General features: G+C 39.8%; 1 protein-coding gene across 1 annotated transcript in view; it reads right to left on the reverse strand.

Annotated features, from left to right (window-relative positions):
• Window positions 1-13,717, reverse strand: part of NIBAN1 (niban apoptosis regulator 1) — a 160,627-nt gene that overhangs the window by 84,535 nt on the left and 62,375 nt on the right. The window contains exons 2-4 of the mRNA XM_081223507.1: window positions 10,477-10,607; window positions 6,231-6,362; window positions 466-580 (exon numbers count right to left, since the gene is read on the reverse strand). Of these exons, the coding sequence (XP_081079633.1) occupies window positions 466-580; window positions 6,231-6,362; window positions 10,477-10,607 (378 nt within the window). The remainder of the gene's footprint in view (window positions 1-465; window positions 581-6,230; window positions 6,363-10,476; window positions 10,608-13,717) is intronic.

Raw genomic sequence — 13,717 nt, forward strand, 5'->3', positions numbered from 1 at the left:
TTTCTGCTGTCTTGTGTAAAGCTTGCAATATATTCCAAAGCTTCAAGATGCCTGACCAATGGTATATTTTCCATGTGCTAGAAGCACAGTGACTGACTTGTGTATTACCAAATATGATTTAAAGTAACAGAATTGTTACGTTTACCTGAATTAGAGAAATTATATCTTCCATTTGCCAATGGAGAATGTGTGTCTAGCCCAGGGTTTCTCAGCCTTGGCAACTACTGATATTTAATGCCAGATAATTCTTCATTGTCAGGGGTTGTTTAGCAAGCATCACTGGCCTCTACCCACTAAATGCCTGTAGCACGATCCTCCCAAGTTGTGACAACCAAAAATGTCTCCAGACACAGCCAACTGACCCTGGAGAGTGAAATCATCACCCCTTCCCTTGAGAAGCACTGATCTAGCTAAACAAAACATGTTTAGGAATTTTGTCTTGGGAAGGAATGCTCAGCAACTCACCAATAGGGTCTGGGAAATGCCGATCAGATAATAAACCGTATTCATCTTCTGAGGTTAACACCTTGCCACCAGCTGGAAGAATTCGGCTTTTAGGGGGAGCTCCTCTCTGATAGGCCTGGGAAAGGAAAGGCATAAATGATTGGATTTTTTCCTCATTTGGATTTTTGGAAAATATCAGGAATATTAGAAATAGACAAATATACTCAGAGATAGAAATTCCCACACTATTGCAACGAGTAAGGGTCATTTATTCAAAAAATGTGTTTTGCACTGGAAGCCTCTGTCAAATACAGCATCAGGACTTGCTCCAGGACCAAAAGCAAGAAAGGCTATTACACTTTCCACTGGCTATGTTTTAGCTGCAGTGATTGGGTCAGGGAAGGTCACATGACCTCAGCATGTCCAATCAGAGTGAGTGTTAGGGTTTGTCCCAGGGCCAGCAAGAAAAGCTCTTATAGTTTCCACTGGCTATATCCTGGCTGCAGTGATTGGGTCAGGGTCAGTCACATGACCTGATTCAATCCAATCAGAGTGAGCTTCAGGCCCTGGAAGAGGGGCTGACAGGAAAGCCTCAGCTCTGCGAGGAGGTGAGGATAGGACACCACCACCATCTTGTTACTGTGGAGGACTCTGAAGGAGCCTGACAATGGAGATTGTGGCCTGTTAGGGAAGTCAGGCTGAATGAAGGCAAAGATTTGAGATGGAAGAAAGAACAAACTGAATTCTGATATCACTGGAGCCCTGGATCCAAATGTGCCTGAAACCGGACCTGTGCTGTGGAGATTTCAAGTCAGGAGCCACCAATCCCAGCCCCTTTTTCTTTTTTTTTCTAATCTTAAGAAAAAAATTGTTTTATTGAAGTATAGTTGATTTACAATGTTGTGCTAGTTTCAGATGTACAGCAAAGTGATTCAGTTACATATATATATATTCTTTTTCATATTCTTTTCCGTCATAGGTTATTATAAGATACTGAATACAGTTCCCTGTGCTATACAATAGGTCCTCATTGATTATCTATTTTACATATAGTAGTGTGTATCTGTTAATCCCAAACTCCTAATTTATCCGTCCCTTCCCCTTTCCCCCTTTCGTAACCATAAGTTTGTTTTCTGTGTCTGTGAGTCTATTTCTGTTTCGTAAATATGTTCATTTGTATCATTTTTTTTAGATTCCTCATATAAGTGATACTGTATATTTATCTTTAACTTACTTCACTGAGTATGATAATCTCTAGGTCCATCCATGTTGCTGCAAATGGCATTACCTCATTCTTTTTATGGCTGAGTAATATTCCATTGTACATATACACCACATCTTTATCCATTCATCTGTCATGGACATTTAGGTTGCTTTCGTGTTCTGGCTATTTAAATAGTGCTGCTATGAACACTGGGGTGCATGTATCTTTTCAAATTAGAGATTCTCTGGATATGTGCCCAGGAGTGGGATTGCTGGATCATATGGTAACTTTATTTTTAGTTTTGTAAGGAACCTCCATACTGTTCTCCATAGTAGCTGCACCAATTTACATTCCCACCAACAGTGCAAGAGGGTTCCCTTTTCTCCACACCCTCTCCAGCATTTATAATTTATAGACTTCTTGATGATGGCCATTCTGACTGGTGTGAGGTGATACTTCATTGTAGATTTGATTTGCATTTCTCTAATAATCAGCAATGCTGAGCATCTTTTCATGTGCCTTTTGGCCACCTGCATGTCTTCTTTGGAGAAGTGTCTATTTAGATATTTTGCCCATATTTTGATTGGTTTTTTTCTTTTTTTGATATTGAGCTATACGAGCTGTTTGTATATTTTGGAAATTAATCCCTTGTCAGTTGCATCATTTGCAAATATTTTCTCCCACTCTACAGGTTGTTTTTTCATTTTGCTTATGGTTTCCTTTGCTGTGAAAAAACTGATAAATTTGATTCAGTCCCATTTGTTTATTTTTGCTTTTGTTTCTATTGCCTTGAGAGACTGACCTAAAAAAACATTGCTATGATCTATGTCAGAGAACGTTTTGCCTATTTTCTCTTCTAGGAGTTTTATGGTGTTAGGTCTTATAATTAAGTCTTTAAGCCATTTTGAGTTTATTTTTATGTATGGTGTGAGGGTGTGTTCTAACTTCATTGATTTAAATGCGGCTGTCCAATTTCCCCAACACCACTTGCTGAAGAGAATAATTTTTCTCCATTGTATATTCTTGCCTCCTTTGTCAAAGATTAATTGACTATAGGTGTGTGGGTTTATTTCTGGGCTCTCTATTCTATTCCATTGATCCATATGTCTGTTTTTGTGCCAATATCACACTGTTTTGATTAATGTACTTTTTTTTTTTTGGCTGTGATCATGTGACCAGCTCTAGACTAGACCAATCACTTCAGTCAGGGTGGAGCTTTACTTGACCTGATGTGGGTCACAGCCCCTCCTGGGCCCAAGGGTGAAAAAAATGTTTTGCGTCCTTGCTACTTGTGGGTAGTACTTTAATACTTTTGTGTGACGGTCACAAGATGGTAAATCAGAGTCCCTAATGTCAGGGAGATTCACTGCAGATATGTTTCTCAAACGGGGTGAAACATAATCTCAGTAACTTCAGAAATTCTGCACCACACTTATCATTTTAGATGCTAGCGCCTGAATCATTCTAATAACCAAAAGGATGATGATGCATACAGACATTTACCACACAAAATGCTTGGAGACTAATGACAAATGAGACTGTGGGACATGTAACTTCAAGTATGATTGCCAAGAATTTTTACCAAAAACATAAAAATGTAACCATGATAAACTATGCCACCACTTTGCCCTCAGGCGTGAGACTGTTTTGCAGTAAAATAATCTGGGATGGAAGTGTAATATCATGACATGACATCAGAACAAATTCTGGCCAGCAGACAAAAAGCTCTGCTGTTTGAGAAATGTAAAAGGGGCGCTAAAAGCAGTGAAGCAGTTGATTAAACAGATATACTCACATGGACATGCAGATAAGATAAAATGTAAGTATGTGCATCTGATGGGAGGGCATAAGTCAATGGAAAATTTTGAGACTAACAAGCTAAAAGCAAGTTGAGAACTGAAACCACGAAACTGTGGGATCCAAAATCTGGAGTGTACTCTTGGGAATAACTAAAATAATGTTGATCAGGGCCATAAAATCAGAGTAACAATAACACATTCTGCATCAATAAGATAGTGACTGAAGAAACCCAAACAAAACAAACTCTTGTATACCTAAGAAGGTTGTTTTCATTCTTGTAAGAACTACTGATCAACTGCTCAAGCACATCAGGACCCAGAGCAGAAGAGAGAAGAATCCAAAATGGTGTGATTTTGAGAAAGTCTAGGAACAGGTTGATTAAGACTGGCCTCAAATGTGAATTGTGTTATCTGTGAAAACAGGCCTAATCTAGGCTTTAATAAACATTATATATTATATTATTTAATCCTCAAAACAGCATTGTGGGGCTTCCCTGGTGGCGCAGTGTTTGAGAGTCCGCCTGCCGATGCAGGGCACACAGTCCGGGAAGATCCCACATGCCGTGGAGCGGCTGGGCCCGTGAGCCATGGCCGCTGAACCTGCGCGTCTGGAGCCTGTGCTCCACAACGGGAGAGGCCACAACAGTGAGAGGCCCGTGTACCGCAAAACAAACAAACAAACAAACAAAAAACAGCATTGTGAATTAGACATTATCTCCATTTTATAAACAAGAAAAATGAAGCTCAGAGAGGTTAAATAACTTGCCAATGACCCAGTGGTGAGTAGGTGACAAATCCAGGATTCATACCTGGGTTTGTCCAGCCCCAGCGCAAGTGTATAGGAAGTAGGAAGTGAGAATGAGAATGCTCATTTTTTTCCTCCTCAATTACCAGCCAAAACTGGATTCTCAATAAAAGAATAGGCAGTTTATAGATAGATACTTCATGTATAACTCTTAGGTGTAATTTTTTTAAAAAACCTTCTGTAATTAAAAAGCAGGATATCATTAAAACTTTAAGGAATTACGGCACACTGCATGGGCATTTTTCTTCCAAGTTTAAGAAAAAATTGGTTATTACCAAATTCAGTGACCATATCTTAACAATTGGAACAAGTTCACCTGAAAATGATGAGCAAAGTAAAGAAAGCAATCTAGTCCATAAATTGCAAGTTGAGGGAGCAAGCGTAAAAAAATGAAAAGGGGAAAAAAAACACCAAAATTTGATTCAAGATGAAACTTCCGTTAGTGCCAAATGTGGTGAAAACCTTAATAAATACAAGAGTGAGTTCTATGAGTGTTTCCTCCACATTAGTTAGTTGTCATACTGACAACTGCTCTATATTGGGCTCTGCCAGCACTTGGCCATATGCTAAGGGCTTCAATGCATTCATGTCTTTAATCCTCACAACACTGTGATGAAGGAATCATGCTCACCATTTTACAGATGAGAAAACTGAGGCTCGAGATTTATAACTTATGCAAGGACACATATCTGGTAACTAGTAAAGGTGTGATTCGAAGTGCATAATATTAACCATTAGGCTATACTGCCTCTTCTCAAGCTTCCCTGAGAGGACAGTATAACGGGCCATATGAAATCTAAAGTGATTTATTATTATCATTATTTGTACTGTATTTATCATTTGCTTCAGAGAGCAAATCAAATGTTGACTGAAATCCTAAAATAGATAAAGCAGAGAAGATACTGGCTTAACAAATGTTGTAAAGAATAAGACTACCCAAGAAAGCACTTGAGTACTGCCTGGTAGGTGGCATAATAAGTTTGTATTATATTTTATTTCTATTTTCCATCAAAAAGTGGAAGGAGACACATTATCTGTCAGCCTGAAGCCTCTTCCTAAAGGTTTAGCATCAGGGGTAATTACTCAGTGTATCTTCAGAGGATGCCCTGACTAGTTTTGAACTTAGAGTAAAGAGTGCAGAGTTTTAAATATGTTACTAACTTTAACACATAAATAGTAACTATTCATTTCAAAGGGAGCTTGAGAATCTATGTAGACTGAATATGTGTACAGTATGAGATCTGGAAGGAATCAGTGGGATCATTCAGCCTCACACTCTAGTTTAATGGAGGCCTGACCTCAAGTTTAGTTTTCCAAATTCTCTGCCCAATGTTCTTCCATTTATACCACATTACCTCCCTTGATGGGGAAAGAAATGGGAACCAATAAAAACTAAGGTCCTCTCAGGTGCTACTAGGCACTGTACATATGCTACCTCATCTCTCCACATTTTACAGACAAGGGAAAAAATGAGATAACCAGGAAAAAGCTAGTGAAAAAAATTCAGACGTGTAAGTGAAATAAAGTATGTGAAAAGTTCTGAATTTTTAGGAACCCATGCAAATCCAATCACAATCTTAACAAATAATTCCTCTGCCACAGAGGAAGCTTAAGAGTGGGAAGACATGGAGACACAGAGCAGAGAGGGAGAGATATCAGGGAGGTGACTAAGGCCTCGAGGCCCAATGATCATAGGAAAGGCTCCCGCACTGGCCACTCAGTATAACCTTCTATCTTCACACTCGCAATTACTTGTTCGAAGTCTACGTTGCCCACTAGACTGCAAGCATCTGTCTAATCTACAGTGATATGCCTAGAACCTACTATAACCCACAATAAATATCTGTTGACTGAAATGAATACCGGAATCTGTTAGTGCTCACTGAACCAGTCAGTCTCAAAGGAGAGGGCTTGCCAGTCAACCCAGCCAACATTTAAGAAAATTGCAAGAATCAGTGGTAACAAGGAAATGTCTTACCTCTTTGTTCTCATAGCTTTCCACAGCAAAGTCATTTTTAACCACAACATATCTCTCCTTCCATTTCTTTATGTCCTCAGCAAACTGTGATAGCTCTGCTTCATACAAAACTGTTCCAGGCTCCAGTGGTGGCTTAAAGAAGATGAATGCAATTAACGGTCACAACAAAAGATAGCATATCCTGCTACCACTAAGTCTATTCATGGTATTTCAAGGAATATTTTCAGAAACTATCTTGTGCTGAGATCCTGGGGAAATTGTTGCTTCCCCCCACCTCCCTCCACATTTCCATTTCCTACTTCTGACCAAATGCAAATTATTTGTCTTATTGATATTTTTGTGATTTGCATTCCCTTTGTTATGCTACAAGAACAGAAGCATATGCTAGAAGGGATTATAGTAGCAAGGTTATGCCTTGCATACCTGTGGCACTTAATAAATCCTTGGTAAACTCTGTGGAAGAGATGGAGTGAGGCAGTTAACTGTAAGTTGTGGACATCTATCCCAACACCCTGAATATACCTCAGGGTTAATTCCTGAAAAAACAGGGGAGTTAACAGGCTGTTCCCCTCTTTGTCAACCTTCAGGGGCTGCCTCAAGAGTCAGTGTTGAGTGGTTTCTCCAGACCGAAAGGTCTGGGAACCAAGGCTAAAAACACTTAACCCACCTTTGTGCTCTTCAAGGAGACTCTGTTTATTCTCTAGTTAAAGAACAAGCAGGCAAGCCAGCAAACCTTCATTCTACCTCTTCCACTTAAAGGTCTAGGGATTTCTCGTTCATAACCCCAGCTAAAAGCCAAGTCATCACTGATTTCTCTCTTCTAATATTCGTGCTGTAGGGAAGTCTCTGTTAGATACCTAGTTAGGTCTTCTATTGGGCTAACCGTGTAAGGGGTAATTCCCATCCTACCTCATGTATTATCTCAAAATATAGGAATGGGCCACCTGTCTTTCACATGTCACTGCCTTTACATTGATGTTATTCAAACACTATAGTGCCTTTAACACAATATTGTAAACCAACTATACTTCAATCAAAAAAAACCCATAGTCGCTTTAGAAAATCATGCCTCCCCTTTGAAGTAAAATTTACATGAACCATACAGAGAAGAGTGATATGCTAATCTTTTTAAGAATCTGCTAAGGGTTGAAATAAATAGCCTTATAAATTCCAGGGCTTAATATTGAGGCAGATAATGAGGCACTCTCCTATATGGACTCATTAACATGTAAGAGGACCTCCTCTTAAAATGAGACTGCAACCATATATAAGCTGAACTTTATAGTTCTTAGGTACAGCATTTCTTAAACCTGGGCCACTTTTTTTCTTTTATTTATTTATTTTTAGTGTATTTATTTATTTATTTATTTACTTACTTATGGCTACATTGGGTCTTCATTGCTGCGCACAGGCTTTCTCTAGTTGTGGCGAGCGGTGGGGGGGGCAAGCGGGGACGGGGGCAAGCGGGGACTACTCTTCGTTGCAGTGTGCGGGCTTCTCACTGCGGGGCACGGGCTCTAGGTGCACAGGCGTCAGCAGTTGTGGCATGCAGGCTTCCGTAGTTTTGACTCACGGGCTCTAGAGCACAGGCTCAGTAGTTGTGGTGCACGGGCTTAGTTGCTCCGCGGCATATGGGATCTTCCCGGACCAGGGCTCGAACCCGTGTCCCCTGCATTGGCAGGCAGATTCTCAACCACTGCACCACCAGGGAAGCCCAAACCTGGGCCACTTAGATCAACTGATACGCTTGTTAAAAATGCCGCCTCACCAACCATCCAGATAGTGGAGACTTGGTCAAACTGTGTCCCTGAACGAGGACCCTGTGGAGCAGGGCAGCCCTCTGCAATCTACACGGTGGACACGCAGGGCATGTGATATGAGGGAAGAACAAGCTACTGTTTTTAAGCCAGTGAGATTTTGGTGTTGTCTTTTTACCATACCATATATTACTGTATCCTGATGGGTTTAATCTTATTCATTTAAGTCCTTCATTATACTGAGTATTTTTTATTGTGGTAAAATACACATGAACACAGGATGCTTTTCCATTTATTTATGTGTTGTTTAATTTCTTTCAGCAACATTTTGTTTTCAGTGTACAATTCTTTCAACTACATGGTTCAGTTTATCCCTAAGTATTGTATTCTTTTTTTCCTTATGTTATCTCTTATTGTGGTAAAATTAATACACATGGCATAAAGTTTACCATTTTAAGCATTTTTAAGTGTACAGTTTAGTGGCATTAATTATATTCACATTGTTGTGCAACCATCACCACTATCTATCTCCAGAACTTTTTATCACCACAAACTGAAATTCTGTGCCAATTAAATAATAACTCTCTATTTCCCTCACCCCCACTCCCTTGTTACTACTATTCTACTTTTTGTCTATATGAATTTGACTACTCTGGGAAATTCATGTAACAGGAGTCGTACAATATTTGTCAAAAAAAATGCAGCTTCACCTTAGACTTATATACTATATACTATACTATACTGATACTATATCAGAATCTCTGGGGGTACAGACCAGAGCTTGCATTTTTATCAAACTCCCAAAATTTTGTCAATCACTGTTTTATGGGGATGACAATCAGTTATACCTACAAAGCCATGCTGCTAAATCTATTGGTCAACTTTCAGCAATATCTGACCTAATATCACTCCCTCTTTCTTGAAACCCCTTCTTTATTTGACTCTGGCACATTGCACTTTCCTGATTTTTTTTTTTCCTACTCCACAGGCTATTTTTTTTTCTCAGTCCATCTTGCTGAATCTTTCTCCTTTTTCTGATCTCCACATGTTGGAGGGGTCAGGACTTGGCCATGGAAGCTCTCCTTTTCTCTGTTTATACTTTCCCTTGATTATGTCCCATGACTTTAATACCAGTTTTGAGCTAAGAACTCCCAAATGTCTACTCCCTAGCCTCAACCTCTCCACTGAGCTCCAAATCAGAGCAGTCAACTACCTAGTCAGTATTTCCATGGGTGTATGTGAAATAAGTATCTTAAACATAACGTGGCCAAAAGTGAAATGATTCCCATCCACCTCTGACTCTTCTGAGTAAAAGACAAGTCCATCTGCTTATTTGCTCAAGCTAAAAGCCAAGTCATCACTGATTTCTCTCTTCTTCTATTATCTCACACCCAACCCATCAACAAGTTCTGTCAGCTCTGACTTGGACTCTTCTCACAACTGTTTCCACTACCACTCTAGTCCAATTGGCCATCATCCTTCTCTTGGACTGCTACAGTGTCTTCCTTGCCAGTTTCCAGTTTCTTCTCATGTCCCTCCCCATAGTCTATTCTCTATTGAAAGGCCAGAAGATCACTTAAAATTATAAGTCACTCTGTATTCAATACCCTCCAATAACTTCCCATCACACTTAAAAACTTTTATTGTGGTCTATGGGCCTCCATGATCTGGTCCCTATTTGTCACTCTGCATTCCTTTTTCAGCTCTCCTCCCTTGCTTATATGGCTGTCAGCACACTAGCCTTCCTGGTATGCTTCTGACTGCTGCAAGGTCTTTGCACTTCTGTTCCATGTGCCTGGAACACTCTTCCCACAGATATTCACACAGCCTACTCTCTTATTTCACTCTAGTTTCTGCTCAGACGTCATCTCCACAGAAGGCTTCACTGACCTCCTTCTCTGAAATAAGACTCCTGCTTTATTTTACTTTGTAGCATTTCTTATTACATGATATTCATCTGTTTATTTGTTTATTGTCTGTCTTCTATTTGAATATTAACAGGAAAGCAGAGAATTTGTCTTGTTCTCAAGTTCTTAGACTAGGGCCTGACACATAGTGTCAATAAATATCTTTTTAGGTTGTGGATAATTATTATAATGGAGCAAAGGAGAGAGAATAAGTTACAGCTTTAGAAGATAAAATCACGTTTGATCAATGACCAAAATAAAAACACCCATAGTATGAGGCACTGAAATTATGACTTTTTTTTACTGTACTTCACCACAGCAAGTCAGATTTCTGACGTCAAAGCATCAATGTGGGAAAAACATAGTAAGACTGAAATCATGTTAGTTTTCTTTTTATGTGGATTACACCATCAACAAGAAATCATATGTTCTAACTTCCAGGCAAATAGTTTTTTGAGCATGAAATGATTGGAGAACAGATTTTTTAAACTGTCATTCAAATTATTGTTTATTTCAGAAATATTATGAGTTATAAACCATTCTTCAGTGGGAGAAATATGAACACCAAATTCCATGGGTTACCTTGGTCTTCAAAAATTGTGATGTTAAATCTCTTTGCTGTTCTACTTCACTGCGTACATAATTGCAGAAAGCCACAGAGTACTGGCGACTGTAGTAGGGACTGAAGTTTTTGATAGCAGCCTCAGTTTTCCCTGGAAAAATATGAAAATTAGAATTTAAAAATGTAGCATCTGTCTCCATAACTCTATATATACCCCTCTAGGCTCCCCAACACCTCCACCTCCTAGGGATTCGTTATTAGCCCACATGCCCTGAGAACTCTGATACCTGCTGCCATGACTTCCTCCCCCTCTGGCATCGTCCTGAGAGACTTGGAGGTCCTTAAGGTCCATCTATCCGTAACCAACTTTCTTCATTTTACATTAACAACCCATTGCCATGACCATAAACTCAACCATCTTCCTAGTTCTTCTACAACCACCATTCTACCTCACCCTGTTCTCCACTTCAACTTGCTCATTATCTTCTACCTCCAGTCATTCAACTTCTCCTACCAGCAATACAACAATAACCCCAGAGTTCACCATTTCAACTCTGCACACACATCACTCCATTTGTCTTCAGATCCTGAGGCTCCACTTCTAGTCCTGCTGATCCACAGCCCTGGATAAAATCAACAAACTGTTTCTTCTAGTTCTGCTCCTACGTTTCTGGGCTTAAATTTTTTTAATTTAATTTTATTCATTTATAGATTTTTTGGCTGGGTTGGGTCCTGTTGCTGCATGCGGGCTTTCTCTAGTTGTGGCGAGTTGGGGCTACTCTCCGTTGCAGTGCGCGGGCTTCTCATTGCGTTGGCTTCCGTTGTTGCGGAGCATGGGCTCTAGGTGCGCGAGCTTCAGTAGTTGTGGCACGAGGGCTCAGTAGTTGTGGCTTGCGAGCTCTAGAGCACAGTCTAAGTAGTTATGGCGCAGAGGCTTAGTTGCTCCACAGCATGTGGGATCTTCCCGGAACGGGGCACGAACCCGTGTCCCCTGCACTGGCAGGCGGATTCTTAACCACTGTGCCACCAGGGAAGTCCCTAAAATTTTTTATGATTCAAAGAATGATATAACTACCATGGTGTAGAGGTAAAAACTTTGGATTAAGAGTCACGAGACCGGGCTTCCCTGGTGGCGCAGTGGTTGAGAGTCCACCTGCCAATGCAGGGCACATGGGTTTGTGCCCCAGTCCGGGAAGATCCCACATGCCGCGGAGCGGCTGGGCCCGTGAGCCATGGCCGCTGAGCCTGCACGTCCGGAGCCTGTGCTCCACAACGGGAGAGGCCACGACAGTGAGAGGCCCGCGTACCGCAAAAAAAAAAAAAAAAAAAAAAAAGAGTCTCGAGACCTAAATTCTGGTCCCAATTCTAGAAGACAGAGAAGTGAACCAGCTGTATGACCTCAGTTGTCACTCATTCTCTCTAGGCTCAAGCATCCTAACTGTAAAGGAAGATGCTCACTAGTCCACACTTTTCTTGGAATCTATGTGACAGTGAAATATAAGCATGGAAGTACAGCTGCCTCACAACTGTGACCAGCAACTACAATATGACCTCTTAGCACCAGAAGAAAATTAATCTGAGGAATAATCATGTGGGAGGAGCTTGAGGACTCGAGATGGAGGGAGAGGGAGAGTCAGGCACTGGAATACTCTTGAGCTTTTCCAACCTATGCTTAGCTTTAGAAAGTAGGGAAATTGCGAAGGCAGGAAAGGAGAAGAAGAAATAGGGGAGAAAGGGCAAAGGGGCATTCTGAAGCAGATGAGAAATCCTCACAACATTTCAAGGACTTGCCACAGAGTATACAAATAAATACAGGTCACCCTGACTGTACTTACAAGCTGTTAGTCCTTGGAATAAGAATATTAGTTTGAGAAAAAATAAACCTGATATAACATTCCAAAATATTTAAAAATACTCTCATGTGAACTTGGCATAATTTTTGTTTTCAAATTTGATATTATAGTCAACAGAGAAATATTAAAATATAACATACATAGCTACTTATAGCTCTGTATGTTACATTTTATACTTAATTTTATGTATAGCTGTTTACAGCTATTACACATGTAAAATTTCAAAAATAAGTGAAGGGTTCTAACCACATAGATCAAGATACTCAATATGAGAAACTTGAATTCATAGCTGCCAACTTCTATGCCTATGGAATCATTGCCCCAAACACCCACAGTGTATAAATACTCTCTCTATAAGGAAAATCCTTCTTTAGTTCAGGCATTTAGATCTCATGATACATATGAGGTAAAGGGGAATTCTTGCTTATTCCCTCAATAAAATGACATTTTCTGGTTGTATTTATGAGCTTTAATAATTATTACTTGTAAGGTGCTTTGATACCCACTAATAATAGGTTCTGTAGAAATGCAAATAAAAGTTCCTATAATTTGAATCAGGTATACTTTTGCTTGCTTTGTGAGTTTATGGTATTACTATTAATCAGTATTTGCATAATACTTTAATATACTCAGGCTTTATGTGTCTAATTGGTTATTATTTTTTTAGCTTTTATACAGTGCATAAGGAATAAAATTCTATATACTTGTCTATAATTTTCTTGTATAGGCGTGGGACATCTTTGAGAATCCCCACAATGAGAATGGTCTCACCTCACTGAAACATATAAATAATTAACAAAATTTGCCCTTAAGATCCAAGTAACCACTATTTAGTCTAGCAGGAGAGCAGCCAGTTAATTTCTGATTAATTTTTACACTCTTGCAAGCAATTGGATTTAAATAAAAGGAGGTGGATGTCATTTTATGATGAGCTTTACAAAGCCTTGAAACCTGACATCCTGCCACATCACCAAGCCCCCTCAAGGATGCCCTGCTTCTACTGAGATGCAACAATGCCACCACTCCCTCCCAATGTATGAGAAAAATGTTTCTGTGATTTGAATATCTGCATATACTATCAGCACAGCATCCACCAGGGAGCATTCATAAAAAAGAGATTACAGCTTCCTAGGGGAATTAACCTAAAGACTGGTTCAAAATGTAAATAAAACAGCTAACAACATCACAAGTTCTAAGAGGAAAAGAACCTAAAGCGATTTCCAAAATGTATCTGGATTTTAGATCAAGCTGATCTAAACCCAAATAAAGGAATGCCCAGTGTAGGGATCTTGACAATTTGAGAAAAGCCTGGTGTTGGGGCAAAATACCGCTGTAGTTAGGAGGATGGACTCTGGAGTCAGACAGACATGGGCTGACTCTAAAGAGTCCCATCTCTGTTACTTACTAG

The sequence above is a fragment of the Mesoplodon bidens genome (assembly GCF_964165515.1).
Source record: "Mesoplodon bidens genome assembly, chromosome: 2".
Lineage (NCBI taxonomy): Eukaryota > Metazoa > Chordata > Mammalia > Artiodactyla > Ziphiidae > Mesoplodon > Mesoplodon bidens.